General features: G+C 38.3%; 1 protein-coding gene across 9 annotated transcripts in view; it reads left to right on the forward strand.

Moving 5' to 3' along the window:
- EPB41L5 (erythrocyte membrane protein band 4.1 like 5) overlaps nucleotides 1–17,286 on the forward strand; it is a 55,035-nt gene that overhangs the window by 16,744 nt on the left and 21,005 nt on the right. For all 9 annotated transcript variants that reach the window (XR_008431828.1, XR_008431829.1, XM_053947711.1 and 6 more), the window contains exons 5-16: nucleotides 746–824; nucleotides 3,273–3,317; nucleotides 3,624–3,676; nucleotides 6,205–6,325; nucleotides 6,734–6,821; nucleotides 7,437–7,525; nucleotides 7,694–7,763; nucleotides 8,463–8,632; nucleotides 9,090–9,196; nucleotides 9,877–9,904; nucleotides 12,096–12,138; nucleotides 12,440–12,555. Coding sequence is in view for 7 of the 9 variants with exons in the window: in XM_053947711.1 (XP_053803686.1) it covers nucleotides 746–824; nucleotides 3,273–3,317; nucleotides 3,624–3,676; nucleotides 6,205–6,325; nucleotides 6,734–6,821; nucleotides 7,437–7,525; nucleotides 7,694–7,763; nucleotides 8,463–8,632; nucleotides 9,090–9,196; nucleotides 9,877–9,904; nucleotides 12,096–12,138; nucleotides 12,440–12,555 (1,009 nt within the window). In the remaining 2 variants the exon portion in view is untranslated. The remainder of the gene's footprint in view (nucleotides 1–745; nucleotides 825–3,272; nucleotides 3,318–3,623; nucleotides 3,677–6,204; nucleotides 6,326–6,733; nucleotides 6,822–7,436; nucleotides 7,526–7,693; nucleotides 7,764–8,462; nucleotides 8,633–9,089; nucleotides 9,197–9,876; nucleotides 9,905–12,095; nucleotides 12,139–12,439; nucleotides 12,556–17,286) is intronic.

The raw sequence follows: 17,286 nt of genomic DNA on the forward strand, positions 1-17,286 counted from the left end.
GGTTCAGTGTAGCCTGGTTGTTGCAGTGATGTGTGCTTGGGTAAGATGTTGTTTAGCAGCTTCCTTTCTCTGCAGTGTGGGAAGTCTTCAGGGATTTGTGGTGTTGTTTTAATACAAGAGAGGTTTTGGAAGCAGTGAGAGGGAGAAAATTCCTCCTGTCAAATGCAAGAATCAGCAGAGCGATGCACATTTTTAAAGAGCTATTAATCCACCCTTTTGCTGAATTAACTCTTTGGTTTCCAGAAGAGATGATTTTTCCATAGGAAAGTCTCTTAAGTGCCCATAAAGTATGTCTAAACTTCTGTGGAATAGAAGGGCCTGAGTTGTCAGCAGTGAGTATTTCTCAGAGCCCTGGGAAGGTGTTGCAGAGACCAACAGCGTGCCTGAAGGTTTAGTCAACTGTAGAGCCAAGATGCTCAGCTTTCTTGGTGATGGATAGAGCCCTTAAACATAGGGATTATCCTGGATTCGTGTGCTCTTGGCAGGAAGAATCACGTTAATGTGATAGGACCGTTGGGTTGACTTGTAACACATAAAACTCTTTCATGCACATATTTAAGTGTCCGCTCACCCTGATGTTCCTCACAGATTTCCCTGGCATAAAGGAATTCCTGCCTTAAGACCTTCTGTAGCACATAGCCAACCAATTTCAGTCAAGTTTTGTGATGTGATTCTGTGTAATAAATAAATAACCTGTTTCATCCAGTAACTGTTACTACTGTCTTGAATGAATTCTGCTTTGCAGTTGGCCCCCCATATTGTCTGCATTTTCGTGTAAAGTTTTACTCATCAGAGCCCAACAATCTACGTGAAGAGCTAACAAGGTAAGAAGGATTTTGGGTGTGAGAGGGAGACCCAAATAAGATCAGGGAAATGTTTTCCATGGTATCGATTTAAACAATTTGGAGAATTCTTTAGAACTGCTTGCTTACTTGGCTTTTTGTAAATGTAGTTTTCGTTTTGTAAAGTGTCTGTTTTGTGTGTGGAAATAAATGTGCTGTGACGCAGAGATCTAAATACTAATATATTACTTAATGCACCATTTCTCTTAGGCAATTTTGGCAACTGATCTGAGTAGCTTATACACGATGGACAGAGGTTTTCACTGAAGAGAGTAGACATCATTCCTCTGTCTTTATTTTTCTTAAGCTGTTTGAACTGCATGCAATCATCCTGTCTCCAGGCAGAAAAGCATTGAATTACAAGTTAGAGGTTCTCTTTGAAAAAAGGAAGTTCAGTTAGCATTTCATTGCATGTGTGGTCTTCAAAGAGCTTATGGAAAGGGAATGTAGTATTTTACTGCCATGTTAAGCTGAGTTGACACTACTGTAGGTGGTGTAGGTTTGTAGAATCAGGTGAGCAGCAGTTCCTCTTGATTAAAGCATTTCACAAATCCATTCATAGAACTGCATTTCCAAATGGGCTGAGACTACTACGTGTGCTTTAAAAAAGAGCACAACCTACCACCTGTCAGGAGTATAAATCTGTTGTAAAAGGCAACATTTCTTTGCGTTGTTACCGCTGCTGCTGATCCCTTTTGGAGAGTAAACAAAGTTATATTTTCATGATAGCTGTAGACATTTCATACCTTAGCCATTTGTAAGACTGTGAAGTGCATTTGTTTGTTCTTCAGGTTTATGTCTGTGTGGCTCTTCAATCTGCACTTTAGCCAAATCCCTTGGAGTGCTACCAGGAAGATTATAGTAGCATTACCCCTTCCAGCCATATGTACCCTGTGCAGCTTAATATTTACATGTGATAACATAATGTGGTAACTGCTGCTTTTTAATGCTTTCCTGCTGATCTGGGAAGAATGTTTTACCTCCCTGTTCATGTTCCTAAATAAACATTTAACTATCTTTAAAACCAGCAACTGTAGACAAAATTGAGACCTGTATCTATGGAACTTTTTCATCCATTTTGACTAGAGTTCTGCTAATCAGACCTTGCTGTGCAGATTTTAGCAGGGCAGATCTGAAACCTGAGAGCTTTTAAACACTGTCTGCCTGTTTAGCTAATCCTCCAGAACAGGAGAGCAGCAAGTTGTCCTTCTCTCTTGAGACAGTGTGATACCTTAAAGTAGCAGAAGCAGTGGGAAGCAGAGCTTTGCCATGGGTTATAGGTGTCACTGGCAGGAGCTTTCCCAGGGTTCCACCTTTAAACAGCAGGACACCCAGCTGGGGCTACTTTTCAGCTTCCACAGGTGCAGCTTGCTCATGTTCTCAGCCAGTGGTCACGTAACACAGCATGGGAAATGCTTTAATTGTTTGGAAATGTTATGTGACTGATGAGCACAGACTGGTCACACCCACTACCCACTGGAGGCCTGTGTTCATTTTCATATCTGGGGTCAGTACCAACCAAATTTATTCCCCATGCAGAGGCTAGTGTTCAAAAGGTTTTGGTTAATAAATGGTTTGGCAAAGTATTTGTGGACTTCTGTGGAACCTGTAGGAAAAACACCTGCACCTGTTTTGTGTCTGTGTTTGAAACTGTGAGGAGACACAGGCACATGTTGATGCAGAGGTTGTGTGTAAGGTATCTGGGAGTCTGTGCTAGAATTCAGACTGGATACCATGGTTGATGCCAGTGTTTTACACTTGATGAGACTTCTTCTCTTGTTAAAGGAAAGCTGTGTACCATAAGGGAGTGAGGGGACTGCTCTTCAGGGGTATTGGATCAGAAGAATTGGTATTGCACACCCAAGGGATTTATATTCAATATTTGCCCCATTTCTAAGCAAAAAGAGTAGAGAATATGCAAGGCAGTGAAGGAAAGCTGTCTCCGAAGAGTAAACGAGTTGAAAAGGCTGCAGCCTGCTGTTTATTTTTAGTCACTTAGCAGTCAGCATTCCAGGTTAGATTTTAACTAAACAATCCATAGTGGAAACTTTTTTTTAAGACATAAAAATAACCATTCTTTTATGAGGCTGGTATGTGTATGAATAATGAAAGAATGTGTTCTTTGCTCAAGTAGAATCAGACGAGAATAAAAAATATATTTACTTGGATATCCTGTTTATTTTTCCATGCAACACTGTAGTTCAGCTTTTGACAACTTGTACTTTTGGGTTTGCTTCATTTGAAATGCCTACAAAACACACAAACCTGACTGATAAAGCCTTGAAAGGTCACAGCACAGTTTCTTTCGTCTTGAAAACCCATGTTAAAAGTAGAAAACATTTTTATTTGTCAAGCTCTAACTTACTCCTGTTGACTGAGTGACACATTAGCACTATTACTCAATGACTTATTTCTTACTTAATCCTACAGGTATTTATTTGTTCTGCAGCTGAAACTGGATATTCTTAGTGGAAAGTAAGCAGCCTTTTAAACTATTACAGCGTGTTTAACATAGAGTTTATTACATTTATATTTGGATAATTAATACGTTTTGCTTAGTAATGTAAATTTTTTTTTCTCTAAAATACTACTTTTATATACATGAATATCAGGAGAGGAATGCTTAAATAATGTAGTGCTTATCTCCTCAATTTTCTGAAAATCTTCCAATACTTTTTCATTTTCTTATCCCAGACATTTGCAGTTTCTTACTGTCAGTTACATAAGTTGTCTGCTAATGATGTCAGTTCAGGTTTTAACAATGCATTTCTCTCTTGGCAGATTGGAATGTCCTTTTGACACCGCTGTCCAGTTGGCAGCTTATAACATGCAAGGTGAGTAGGTGCAAGAAGGGAAGGGTGAAGTTGCACAAACAGTTTTGTGTAGACTCTTATTAACTGTTTAAAAAACGCTGTCCTTGTTATGTCCATAAAATAGATTCTGCCAGACATTGGTGATCCAGTGTGAATTGCAGATCTTTTAGATAGTACTTGTGCTTGAGAGTATGTACAGAAAATTACTCAATTCCTCAGGAAACAGAACAAGGAGGTTCTGAACATAAACAGCTTTGCCCTAAAGTTGTTTTCTCAGGTGCTTATGTGCAAATCTGTCCACTTTCACAGAAGATACGAGGCCTGCAGCCTTCCTGAATCACTTTGATGTAGTAACACAGCTCACTTTTTTTCATCATATAGGTTCTGTCAAGTGTTGTCTTTGTTGTCCAAATCAGATACAAAATTGGTTTTGTTTGCACTGTGTATAAAATACCAGCTTTTGACTTCATCTTATTTGTAGATGATAATGCCCTATGTCTCATGCTCATACTTCAGTGTTCCGGGTTGAACTGCACTTGTTGGTATTTCAGATCCTTCTTCAGCCACAAGATGTGACATATTCTTTTATCCTCAGCTATACAGCACTGTGTTTGAGTCATCTGAGATTTTACTAATCAGTTGTCTTTAACTTTTGATTCCAGATGAGAACGTGTTGTTTGGATGAGGGGGTGATGTTAACAAATGTGACGTTTCCTACGGTTTCAAGTAGAGGAGCTCACAAAAGAAAGAGGGGGAGGCTTGAAGTTTTAAAAATGCCTGCTAGAGTAGGCTTTTGGGTCCTTATTGGAGGGTATAGGTATATGGATATATGGCCTTATTCAAGCCAATTGATGTGCCATGTGTTTGAACCACACAAATTCTCAATACAACATTCATCGTATGAATCCGTTGCACTTACTCTGCATGAAATAGGACTAAGTCGCTGAAATTTGTTCTCTTACAAGTATTTTTCAAAACACTTTTATTCTTTTCATGCAGGAAGTGCTAATACCCCTAAATCATGTGTAGGTATAAGAGTTGGGATTAAACTGTGAAGACACTTGCCTTTTTAACCTGCTCTTTCGTGTGGAAGGAAAGCAGTTAGAATACATTCCACAGTTAAAAATATTAGCATTGTTAGAGCCTTAAGATACAGGTTCAGTAAATAAGATTTTGGAAGAACAAAGTGATCTAATTAGGCCATATATCCACTGCTTTTTGTGATGGTCTTTTCTTTCCTCGCTCTACAATGAGGCCTATAGCAGGGCTTTAATCTTACTGTCTGACAGCTGTGTACTTTCATTTAAATCAGCTGGAACCTAAGCTGGCTTTGACAGCATTCCTTTGAACAGAGGCAGGCATTTTAGTGGGAGTAAATTATTATAGAACTACAGACTTCCTCAGTCAGCATTAAAAAAAAAAAGAAAAAGGAGGGGGTGAAAAACTGTTATTATGCTTGCAGCATTCAGAATCCAAGAAATGGAGTTTTATATCATGTGGCATTTCTGTACCTGGGGAATACTGGCATTTATTTGACTTTGCCACGTCTTCTCAGTGATTTCTCTATTTTTCTCTACATAAACATCTGTAGTTTCATTTTTCAGACAGAGCAATTATTGGCCTGCATTAGACTTCCAAAGTCCAAGTTACAGAATTATTCCTAATTTTTTGACTACGAGCTGGACATTACAAACCAACTTGAAATTAGTAGGAGGAGCCAGTGCTTAGTGACTCTGAAAATCAGTAAAGGTTTCTAATTGTCAGTTTCAGCATTTTAGATATTTAATCTGTCTTTACAACTGGACTTGTTAGCATCTGTTGGAGATGGAGTTGTGTTTTTGATGTGACACACCCCTTGACTGGTATGTTCCTGTATGTTTTCTACATAGCATCTCTTACTGCTCCTCTGAGCATGCAGCAGTGGACTCGATGAGCCATTTGACTGACCCAGGAGGGCATTTATTATATCCTTAGATGAAAAGGAGAGCAACAAATAACAGCTGCATGATTGTGCCCTGACACAGAGTAATTTTAGCAGGCAGGACCGGGCACTATCAAATCATAAAACCAGAAACTGACTTGTAGAATGGACAGATAGTTTCATGGAAAGTGTCAGAACTGATTTTGCTTTTTATAAATCTCAAGAAATATTGTTTTAATTCTTTAAGGCAAAATTCTATTGTAACTTTAGTCAGCTGTCATCTCAGTAGATACTTCAGTGATAAAAATGTTGAAAACTCTCTGCAAGAAAGAAAAAAGGTGAGTTTCAATGATGGTAATAAATTCCCTTTATAGGAAGCATTTTAAGGAATACGTCAACAATACTTTGTAAACATTAACACAAAATTTTGGTCCAGACAACACAACCATTTGTTCAGTGTTCATAATTTCCCTGTCAAAAAAGGTGAAGGGAGAACTGGAGGAGGAGAAGGAACACAAAGAGAAATTTAGTGCTTTAGACTAACTCAAAAAGTGTGCAGAAATTCTGTATGCAGAAATATCCACGGTGTTTATTGAGAACGGTGCCTAACAGTGTTGATCTTTTGTAGCTGAACTTGGAGACTATGATCCTGCTGAACACGTCCCTGAGCTGGTGTCTGAGTTCAGGTTTGTTCCCACTCAGACTGAAGAGATGGAATTAGCTATTTTTGAGAAGTGGAAGGAATGCAGGTACTAGATCATCCAGTGAATGCTATCCAGCTGTTTGCACTGATTTTTCTGTGAAGAGAATCTCTTAAAAAGATACTGCTGATGTTTCTTCTGTGGCTTGTTCAGAAATAGAACTTTAATATGGTTCTGTCCTATTTTGTAAAAGAATATAATGTGATAAATGAAGCTTTTCAAAGGTCTGAGTAAATTTATGAGGTACAAAATCTTAAAACACAGTAATTTTTGCAGCAACATTTTCAGGTCAAAACTTTAAAAAGTGACCTTAATCTTCAATAAGGTGAGCAGGTGTCACCAGTGTTTACATTTTTCACAAACTTTCAGGAAGTTCTTTTCCTTTTTCCTCATTTACCAGTTTTTCCTTTCTGTGCTTTTTCAAGCATCTACCTAACAGCAAAAATTTTATTTCAGGGGCCAAACACCAGCACAGGCTGAAACGAACTACTTAAACAAAGCTAAGTGGCTGGAAATGTATGGTGTAGACATGCACATAGTCAAGGTATGTTTAACCACAGCATGGTGACCTTTGGAAATGATAGTGTCAGTTTTGTGTTGCATTTCAACACTGGTTCTGCTTTGAGGGCGGAAAGAAAAGGAATATTGTTCTCATGCAATCTGTATAGTAAGTGATCTGGCTTTGTGTCAACATTCCACTCTTTGGTATATATTTCTAGAAGGTAAAACTTGAGTCCAAGCATTTCTGCTTTATGTTAAATGTGTGATTGATGTGGAAGTATATACTATAGTTTGTATTTAGACTTAGGAGTTTTGTTGAAAAATCATAGTAATTCAAATTTGCTGGGGTGTAGACAGCTACCAGCTGAAAAACTATAAAAAAGCATCAATCTCCTGTGGAGGTGCAAGTGCAGCAAATGTATAAGGAACAGACAAATCAAGGAACTTTAATTTTCCTCTTTAGTCAGCCTTATTGAAGGGTTGCAAACAAGAAAAATCCATTGCATAAGATCATCAAAACACAAGAGTTTTGTTGTATAAGATAGCAGATATGTGTGCAATTATAACACTGGGCAAACAAACCACATGAATCACTCTAGTAAATTGGATAGAGGGTCAATCACCAAAATGAATCTAATTTTTGTTTTGTGGCACTTAGGCAAGAGATGGCAATGATTACAGCCTGGGACTAACACCTACAGGAGTTCTTGTCTTTGAAGGAGACACAAAGATTGGTTTGTTTTTCTGGTAAGCTCTCTGATTGTACACTAAAATCTGTTTTTTATTTTGGTTCTTTTGTTTCTTTTATGATAGCAAAAAAAATTGTTTGGGTTGTGAGAACACCATGAATATGAGGTACTTTCTCCATAAATTACTAAAGTTAGATGTAACCTGCACTTTCTGTTCATCTGGCAGGCCAAAGATAACAAGGCTTGACTTCAAGAAGAACAAACTCACTCTAGTTGTTGTTGAAGATGATGAACAGGTAGATAAATATCTGTTTAGTTACATCTCAGTCTTGATTATACAGTACTAGTTTACATACTTCTAATCTTTCCTTATATTTAAGTTTTGAGAATTAATGTGGATGCCTGAAAGATTTGTGATTGTGACTTGGGTGAGGAGGAGGGAAATGAAGGGACTTAAGTAAAAGATAAACTTTGCTGTCATCCATTTTTTAAAAATAGAATTCCTGGTGAAACTAGAGCACGTACTTTGGAAATAGCGTGCATTGTGCAAGAAAGTTTAAAAAAAATCCCACATACCACATTTAGTAGAATGAATTACTTCAGCGGGTTTCAGACTTGTTTCTGTGGGGAAGAAATTGCATACCCCTGAGACAATTAAAAAGTGAGCATTGGTAATTTGAGAAGATTAGATTTGGAAGTGAAACCGTGTTAGCCTCGTCAACAAGTACCTTCCTGTTGTAATGGTATCTTTAATTTGTAGTTATTCAGAGGTTTGGCTTGTTAAATATATGGACTCCAGCCTTTTCCAACTTTAGACGATATAGCAGTTGTTCATTATAGCTTCTGAAAAGCTTGATTTTCCTGCCTAAAACATTTTTTTTATAATATATATATTAGGAATCATAAAAAGCAAATTTTATTTGGCTTGCATGGAATTTTAGATTTGAATTATTCAAGCCCCTTGTAAGTCATCAGTGTGCTTTGTGTGCTTTAAGGGAAAGGAGCAGGAGCACACTTTTGTATTTAGACTGGATCATCCCAAAGCCTGCAAGCACTTGTGGAAATGTGCAGTGGAGCACCACGCCTTCTTCCGGCTCCGAGGGCCTGTCCAGAAAAGCTCCAGTCGGTCTGGCTTCATTCGCCTGGGGTCTCGCTTCCGATACAGGTCAGTGCCACTGTCATTTGGCACACAGCTCCTGTCATTCCTTGCTCTTCCTGGATGCTGGGTTTTAGTCACATTATCAGCTTTCTCTGTGACTTTTGGCAATATTACTTAAGCTTTATTCTCTTCTAGAATTTTGCGCTTCTTCCAAAACTCCGTGCAGTGGGATCGCAGAAATATGCAAAGGGCACACATGCTTTTATCAGCTACTTAATGTTTAAAAAGTGGTTGCTTCTGCCATTTGTCTTGAGGAAATGGGGTGAAGAAGAGAATGTTTCTAAAACTCCTACCCTCTTTTGTGAAAGGTCTTTTGAGGTGTGAAGTTTGGGATGTTTTCTTAATACTGACATGAGATGAATTTAAAATAGAAGTGTGATGTTTTTATGAACATTATCTCTATTCCATCATTCAAAATAAGTGATTTATTTTACTGCTTTGAACTCTTACATGGCATTTTTAGTGGGAAAACAGAATATCAAACCACAAAGACCAACAAAGCCAGGAGATCAGCATCTTTTGAAAGAAGGCCCAGCAAGAGATACTCAAGACGAACCCTGCAAATGAAAGGTAAAAGAATTTCCATTCTGAGAAGTATAATCCAATGTGAGAATCAAGTAATTATCTCCTTTAAAATTTCTGAGTAGGTATTCTCCTGTAGCTGTTTGCCCTTCTCTTGAATTTTCAAAATTAGGTTTTCTTTGACTTAGAGACCTCATGTATTTACCAGAAAAAACTTGTGTCCAAAGCATGTCCAAACCAGTTTGCCCATAAAAATTGCACAGTAGGTCTTGGTATTAAGATGGAAAACTTGGGCCCAGGAAACAGTGATATATTAACTACAGTATTTTAAATTTATGAACTGAGTTCAAAATTTTTCTCATTGAGATTTTTTTCATTGTTGTTAGGAGCTGCACTTCATTGTCATGATCTAACAGCAGCTGATACCTTGTTTCTGACTACCACTTTTGCATAGGTCAAGTGTGACAGCCATGTTTGCTTTCAGATACTTGCTTAAATCTGGTTTTGGTTTGCTCTTCAGATTTTTTATTTTAGTTTCTGATTTAGATTTTGTTTATCACACATTATACATGAGATCTGTGCAACTTTTGCTCTTTTGGTTCAACTTTTGCTCCTTTGGTTGCCTACTTTTAGGCAGTCCTAGGCTGTTTTTATTAATCATATAATTAATATTTAACTAATAACCTAGTTATAAATTAAATTTTAATTAATGCTTTATATTTTTGCAGCATACACTGCTAAACTGGAAGAAACAAGGTAATGTGCATTCCAGTGTTTGAATTTGTCTTTGGTGTTTGGCACCTTTACTTGAGCACATGTCTGCGGAAGGAGGATATCATGTTGGACTCTTAACTGTGGTTTTGCTGTGGGTAGTGTTTGTTTTATAGAAAAGTTAGTGTTCAAAGCAAAGCTTCTGTGTTGCTGTCACACAGACAATTTTGCCAGACTTGCATACTAGCTAGCAAAGAATTTTGTTTATTATTAGCTATGATTCTTGCTGGATATGAGCTGTAGTTCATGTGCTGCCATGTAAAGTGATCAGGTAAAAGTTTGTGAGGAGGTCTTCCATCTGTAGTCTGCCTGCTCCAGCTGTGTGACTGAAATACCTCATTCAGTGAAGGTCAAAGACAGGAAAAGACAGTAAAATGAGTATTTTTTGAAATAAGTTGATGGCTTTATATTCTGTATTACACTTGCATTTATTTTTATGCATGATCATCATTGAAAGGGATGCCTTTTGGTTCTTTATTTCTCTACCAAAAGTCTTCCTGGATATGTAGGTTCATACTTGCTGTTGCAATGTAAATTACTCATATGTATCTGAATCATGTAATTTTCATACCCTTCCTTAAGGGAAGAGAGGAAAACAGGTTAAAAGGAAGTGGCTGGTAGTGAAGAAACTTAGTTCACTCGGTTCTGGTTTCTGTCTTTTGCCTTAATAACTTGTGAACACTTCAACGATCAGTTGCAACCAAATTATTTTTTTAAAAAGTAGATATTCACAGATATTAAGCACAATGATGAGCACCACAGAATGCCAAAATAACATTTCAGAACAACAGTCTTAATGCAGCCCAACATTTTCTGTCTGTAGTCGCTGGTTCTTGCATGAGAGTGGAAGAGGTCTCAAAGTGTGGGGACAAGGCTGCAGTGTGACTTCCTGTATTGTTTTTTCTTTCTATACACTGGGAAAGTACTCTGCAAACCTGGGTGTCATTAAGATCCTCTGCATGCAAAATGTGACTGATTAGTGCTCTGTGTTGTCATGCCCTTCTATGAGTTTCAGGTTGCTTAGGTCATTCTGAGAGTGGGAAGAGAAACTTCATGTGCAGTTTCTCCTCCTGATAAGACTGCAGTCTCCTGATCTGCACTTAGGTGTGGCACTGTTGTGTCTCCACAGCAAGCTATGCCATTTCTGAAACTCTACACTCCAGTGTTGCTAATTGAAATGCATCATGAAATATGTATGTTGTTCCCTTCTTTTGTGTTAACCCAGCACAGGAGAATGTGCTAGTCAGAAGGCATTCCTTAATATTTCTGAATATTCTGGGGTAGCCTCCACATTCACTCAATAGAGAAAGAGTGAAGGGGGAAACAGGCAAGGAACAGTTTGTTCAGTGTTGACATAATGGTGTTTTAAGTAAAATAATTCTAAAGAGTCACTGAAGTAAATACAGACATCTGTTTGAATTGTCAGTTTGCCAGGTTGGATAGCTGTTGTCCAGACCATAAATCAGAAAATTAAAAAGTCGTAAGAGATGGGAACCTTTTTTAAAAGGCTGGAAGTCTGGGAGAAAAGCTTGCTTTGCATGAAATCTATAATGCATAATTACTGCTTTTAAGTCTCAAAAATGTGAAATGTCTCTTGCAGGTTCAGAAATCATCAAGAATAGGGATATGGGTCTTATTTAATTCACCAAATATAGTAAATATTTAATAACATAAAATTATTATTAATGCCATGCTGAGTTGCTGTGCATGTAAATTTGAATAGCTGCTTTTAGGTCCATTAGAGGTTCTATGCAGAAGAAGCTCTTTAATTTTTCTGATAAACTCTTGTGATGTGAAACGTCAAATCAGGAAGGTTCTAGTTATGGAACAGACATAATATCTACAGCATGTAGGTGAACTTTTGACGATGTCACATTTTGCTGGGTGTTTTAACTAAAATTATATAATTTTTGCTTTAGAAGTGCCACATCTTACTGCTGAATCAGGAAGACTTTTTAAACCAAACTGGTTTAGGAAAGGAAGAGTTAAAACAGATGAGTTACAGATAAACTACAGCTTGAACAAAGAAAAAATAACTTGATAGCCTTTGTGAAAAGAGATCAATACTTTGGAAATATCTTAGACTCTGTTTCTTTCTGAAAGTCCTTACAGTTCTACAAGCCTGCAAAAGCAGTTTGTTGATCTGATTCAGTTTTAAATTCTTCTTGTCTTTCAGTGCTGCAAACAATGCTGTTATCAGCCAAACGAATGGATCACAAGTAAGGACTCTCTTACATTCTTTCTAAAGGCAATTTTCATGTGTCTCAACAGATTTGAAGATTTTGTTATTTGTTCTTGAAATCCAGTGATTGACCAATTGAATGTTACAGTTAACTATTAACTGTGTACAGTGCTGGAAAAGACTGGGCATAGATATGCAGTGCTAGGGAAGTAAGGGAAGAAAATGGCCTTGCTTTAGCTTTGTGCTTAAGAAGAAGTGTTGATATGTTTTGTTCACTTTACTGTGTCATCACTTTATTAATGTGTGTATAATAACTTGTTTATATTCTGTCTCTAAAGAGCTGGAATGCAAAGCCAAACCTACCTGTCCTAACAGCAGTTCCTTCTGCACCAGTCTTAGTGGAAATAGAAAACCTCCCAAGGAGCCCAGGAGCCAGCCAGCAAGATAAGAAGTGGTATGTTAAGCTTTGCTGGGAAATGAATTCTGATTACTTATGCATGATTCAAGTAGCTTTTCCTTTATCTGTACTTAAATAAGCTGCCATCCTTGTATCTCTAATGTAAGTTGACAATCAAATTAGGAATGATGCAGCTGATTTCTTCCTATGAATTGTGTGTGGAGAGGTGAGGACAACAGGCTTAGTCACTGCCAACCAAAAGAAAATTTCTTCGGGGCTAAAGGAATTAAGGAGGAGTAGAATTTTCAAGTTTTGGAGAGAGTTGGGTCCTTCTCATTTGCTGTAAGCTTGTAACCCTCTGTTTGGTATCATGGGGTCCAAGGACTTAACTTTGATCCTTAGGATAATACAGAACTTTGTAAGCTGGTATCCTTGTGAATTGTCTTTTGAACTTTCTGAAATAGGCAAGCTGACTTTTCTCATGAGCTTGTGTAGAATAGGAGCTTGGGGAAAATGACACAAGCTGAAGATACGAGCTTTGATTTCGTATAATCAGAGTATTTGTTTTATGGATTAGATGCATCTCAAAATGAAGAGGATTTGTTTGAAGATAGATAAGTGTACATGTCATTTATCTCTTCTTAAACTAATTCTACATTGCAAAGTTATTTTCAAACCAAAACTGGCATATATCAATGCACAGATCATTTTAATATCTTTGGCTTCTCATGCCTATGGCTTGTTCAAGAAGGGAAATTCTGGCTTCTGCCAAACTCACCAGGAGCAGTCATGGTAGAATGGAGTGACACCAAAGCTCTTATCTTAAGCAGTTTCAACCCTCAAGTAAAAGGATCTTTCTCCCATTGTCAGGCATATGAATCTGTTTTGCTTCAGTATCTCTTACAAGTAGATGATATCTGTTTCTAACAGTGCTGTGACGAATGTGATTTTGTAAACTGTATTAATTTAAAGACTTTTAATACTATCAATTTTGAATGATAAAGGGGATGGTAATTCTGCTTTGAGTTGCATTTTATTGACATTTCAATCAGAACATATGATGATAAATGCTATTTTTCTTTCTTTTGCCCTTGATTTATCTAGTATCTGAAATCTGTGCTTGTCTATGGTGGGATCCTGTTGATCGCTCGATTCCTTCCATGGTGGTGGGTGAAAGGTGGTGGCATCTTTATTCTTCAGCATTTTCAATATGGTTTTATTTTTATTCTTTTGGCCTAACTGCAAGATGAGTGCTAGTCACCTGTATTTCCTTTGGTGGAAATGTTTGACTTGGCTTCAGACCAGCTCTTCTTGGGTACCTGATTTGTGCTAATGTTCCTGCTCATGTTTGCAAGGCTGCTGCTGCTTACTGAAATCCTGCTGCTTTGGTTCTGAAGCAGACAGGGCTCTATAGCCACTCAGTTTTGGGTTTGTTATGCCTGTTTTTAGCATTGAGAACTTGAGCCTGTCTGTTTTAACGTTGTCCAGGAATCTCAGCTTACATGCCAGCTGCTGCAAGATGTAGTGTTTGTATAGAAGAATGGGAGTGAATGGGAAATACACCTGCATGTAACCCAAAACAATGTGCCCTAAAGAAAACAAGCAACTGATGCATTTTAATTGAGAGTGCATTGCTTCTACTGTGTCTGTGTTACATTTCTTTGAGACATTGTTAGTGAAAGTAGTTGTCTTCTGGTTTTGCTGTATTCACTGGAAACAGTATTGCCTGTACCCAGGGCAAATCCAGCTGTAGGAAAAAGACAACAGTTCAGAGCTGAGTCAGGAATTGAGCTACATTCTGGTTTCCTAGATGGGAAGTGGGGTTAGGTTAATGGAATTGCCAGAACATATATATTTATTGCTGGGGGCTGTGACTTGGCTATTGTGCCTGCAAGGGTGTCTCCCTACTGCTAACAAGACCTCCTTTCAACTGCTACTGTCTTTAATTGGCCTGTTTCTGCATGAATTATCTTTGCTTTCTGTCAGAAAAATAGTCTTCCTTTAGAGAGAGCTTGCCAAAGATTGTTGAGAACACCAAAATTATCTGGACTGTGAATTTTGTGGATAGTTAGATTGAAGGGGTTTAGAAGTAAGGTCCCGACCTCCTGGATTTCTGTACTCTGCTTGGCAGATGCCTCTATTGGCTACTTTGCAGCTTAGATCCCTCCCTAATGTCAATGTTTCCTTTAATTTAAAATGTTAATGCTGCAACTGCCAACAGCAATTTTGCCAGATTGTAGAAAGTACTTGCCAGATACAAAGGGTTTTATTATTTCTGGGTTTATGGTTTTGTTTGGATTTTTTTTTTACTTCATTCCTATAAAATTGTCAGTACAGGAAAGCTGTACTGGTCTGCAGGATCTGAAAATGGTCTGGAATATTAGTTGTGAGTCCGGAAAACCTAAAACATGATCAGTGTCTTTCTAAGTTTAGTCTTTCCCCAAGAAGCTCTTTTTTTGCAAAGTTAGGACAGCAGACAGAGATTTAATAGTTACTTCCTTATTATGGGATAAGTAGGGAAGTAGGGTTTTTTTTTTTTTGCTATTGGATGTAGCCTTCCCTTAACCACATCCATGACAGAAATGGTAAAATAGAGGAATGAACTGTTGGGGATTGGAGCCCTCAGTATTCATGGGTCACTTCCTCAGTGTATTTCACAAAACCCAAAATTCTGTATTTACACATGGGTAATCTTTGCATAAATCCTGTTTCTTTTCTAAAGGAGGACTATCCCCAAATGTTAATCATTTACCACTGTGAATCCTGCATGCTTTTCTGCTTGCCTGCCTTAATATGTGTGATCTTCCAACTCAGCTGTCTGCTTAGCTCTTCTGGAACATGAGAAGGTGGAATTTGAGCTGAAGGCCATCTGACCCTTCGATGTGAACAGTAACAGTCCTTCCACTTTGTTTAGATTCAGCTCATTAAATCGAAGCTTTTACATTAAACTGAAGGAATACCTTTGTTTGAGGAATTTCCTTACTTGAGTAGTTTATGAAGTGCTTTTTATTATAAAGCACTTCTTTGATGTATGACTGTACCTTTTATCAGCCTCTCCTAAAACATAGCAGTGAAGGACCTTAGTGCTACACAGACAACAGTTAACAGATCATTGTCCATTTTAAACTATTTTAAAATTTGGCTTTTTTCAGTTAATTGCTTATCCCTATGGCTTTGGAAATGCTTGTGCCTAAAGCCTTCCAGGGGCTCCTGCATAATAATATTTTTCAAAAGACTGAATAAAGCGATGAGTGTTCTCCCTTGCACCTCTTTCTAGCTTTTGGAGGACTTCATACCAACTGTGGCAAAGAGTGGCCATAACTGTGCACAGCATTTTTGTGGATTTGATTTTAGGAACTCAAAATTTAAAATTTACAAACCATTATGCTTTCATATGCAAAATTAGAAAGTGAGGTCTTAGTTTGTGTTGTGACCTTTTATAAAATGGTTCTTTTCCAGCTAAATTTTTATGTTCATGCAAGTTATAGCTGCAGACAACTTCTTCAATAGTATTAATCCCTTAGTCACCTAAAATGTGGATGATTCATTTGCTCTACTGTTTGCTCCTGCACAGTAATGTTCATTTTTTCTGAGCTTCTATTTTCTTCTTCTTTTTTTTTTTTAATTTACTTTAGAATCTGCACTTTCCAGTCACTTTGAAAACTGGTATTGCTGTAGATGTTTGCTTCAGGTGTACATTTAGACCTGCCACTTAAACTTGTTTTCTGCAAATAAAACGTCCTGTATGCTTGAGGTCTGTTCCTCATTCACATTATTTTCTCACATCTCTAAAATGCACATGATTCTTGCTTAGTTCTGTGAAGTGTTTTGAAATATAAAGTGCTTTACATTTGGGAAGTGTAAGCAACATATACATGAGAGCTTAACTCATTGATTCAGACTTGTACAGAAATGTGCGCGATGCTGTGCAGAAAGGGGTTTATTTGGCAGTGTCATCATGTGCACGTGTACTTGCATGCCTCTTCCCTTCAGTAATCACCTTCCAGGAATGCCCCTTTTCCTTGTCTTTTCGCATCCATCTTCTTGTCCTCACCTTTGCTTTACTTTTCCACCCTCTTCCTCCTCCATGCCCGTTGACTAATTTTGCGCCTCCCGCTCCCCACCGCTCCAGGCCCCCCGACGCCGCCGGCCGCTGTCAGCGTGGTGGAGCCGCGTGGGAGGCGTGGGCCCCGCCGAGGAGCCGCGCCACGGACGGACAGTGCCCCGCGTTCGTCCACGAGCGCAACGCCAGGAACGCGGGGCTGCACGGCGCTGCCGCTGCCTGCGCTCTGCAAGCCACCATGACCGCTCTGTGACTGTGGGCCTGCCGGGGCTCGGGACTGCTTCCCGGCACAGGCTGGGAAATCGCCTCCTGAGCTCCCTCTGGCATAAGGACAACGGACCCGGAGCTGACTGTAGAGGGGCAGAAGCTTTTATTACAAAGGCTCTGCAGATCGTGCTGTTGGTATTGAGTCTTTAAAGAAAAATTACCAAAAAGAAAAATTGCCAAAGATTGTTGAGAACACCAAAATTATCTGGACTGTGAATTTTGTGGATAGTTAGATTGAAGGGGTTTAGAAGTAAGGTCCCTTTTTGTGACCTGATATAGACCTGTTATATCAGGTGACCTGTTATATCAGGTCACTTTTTGTGACCTGATATAGATCAGAAGCCACACATCACTCTTACTTTAAAAACAGCATATATCTATCTATGTGTGCATATAGATAGATATGCTTTAAAATTGTGTTAAAGGTTTCCTTAATGACTGAAAGATTCATTTTTTTA

This window comes from Vidua chalybeata, chromosome 7 (assembly GCF_026979565.1).
Source record: "Vidua chalybeata isolate OUT-0048 chromosome 7, bVidCha1 merged haplotype, whole genome shotgun sequence".
NCBI classification, from domain to species: Eukaryota; Metazoa; Chordata; class Aves; order Passeriformes; family Viduidae; genus Vidua; species Vidua chalybeata.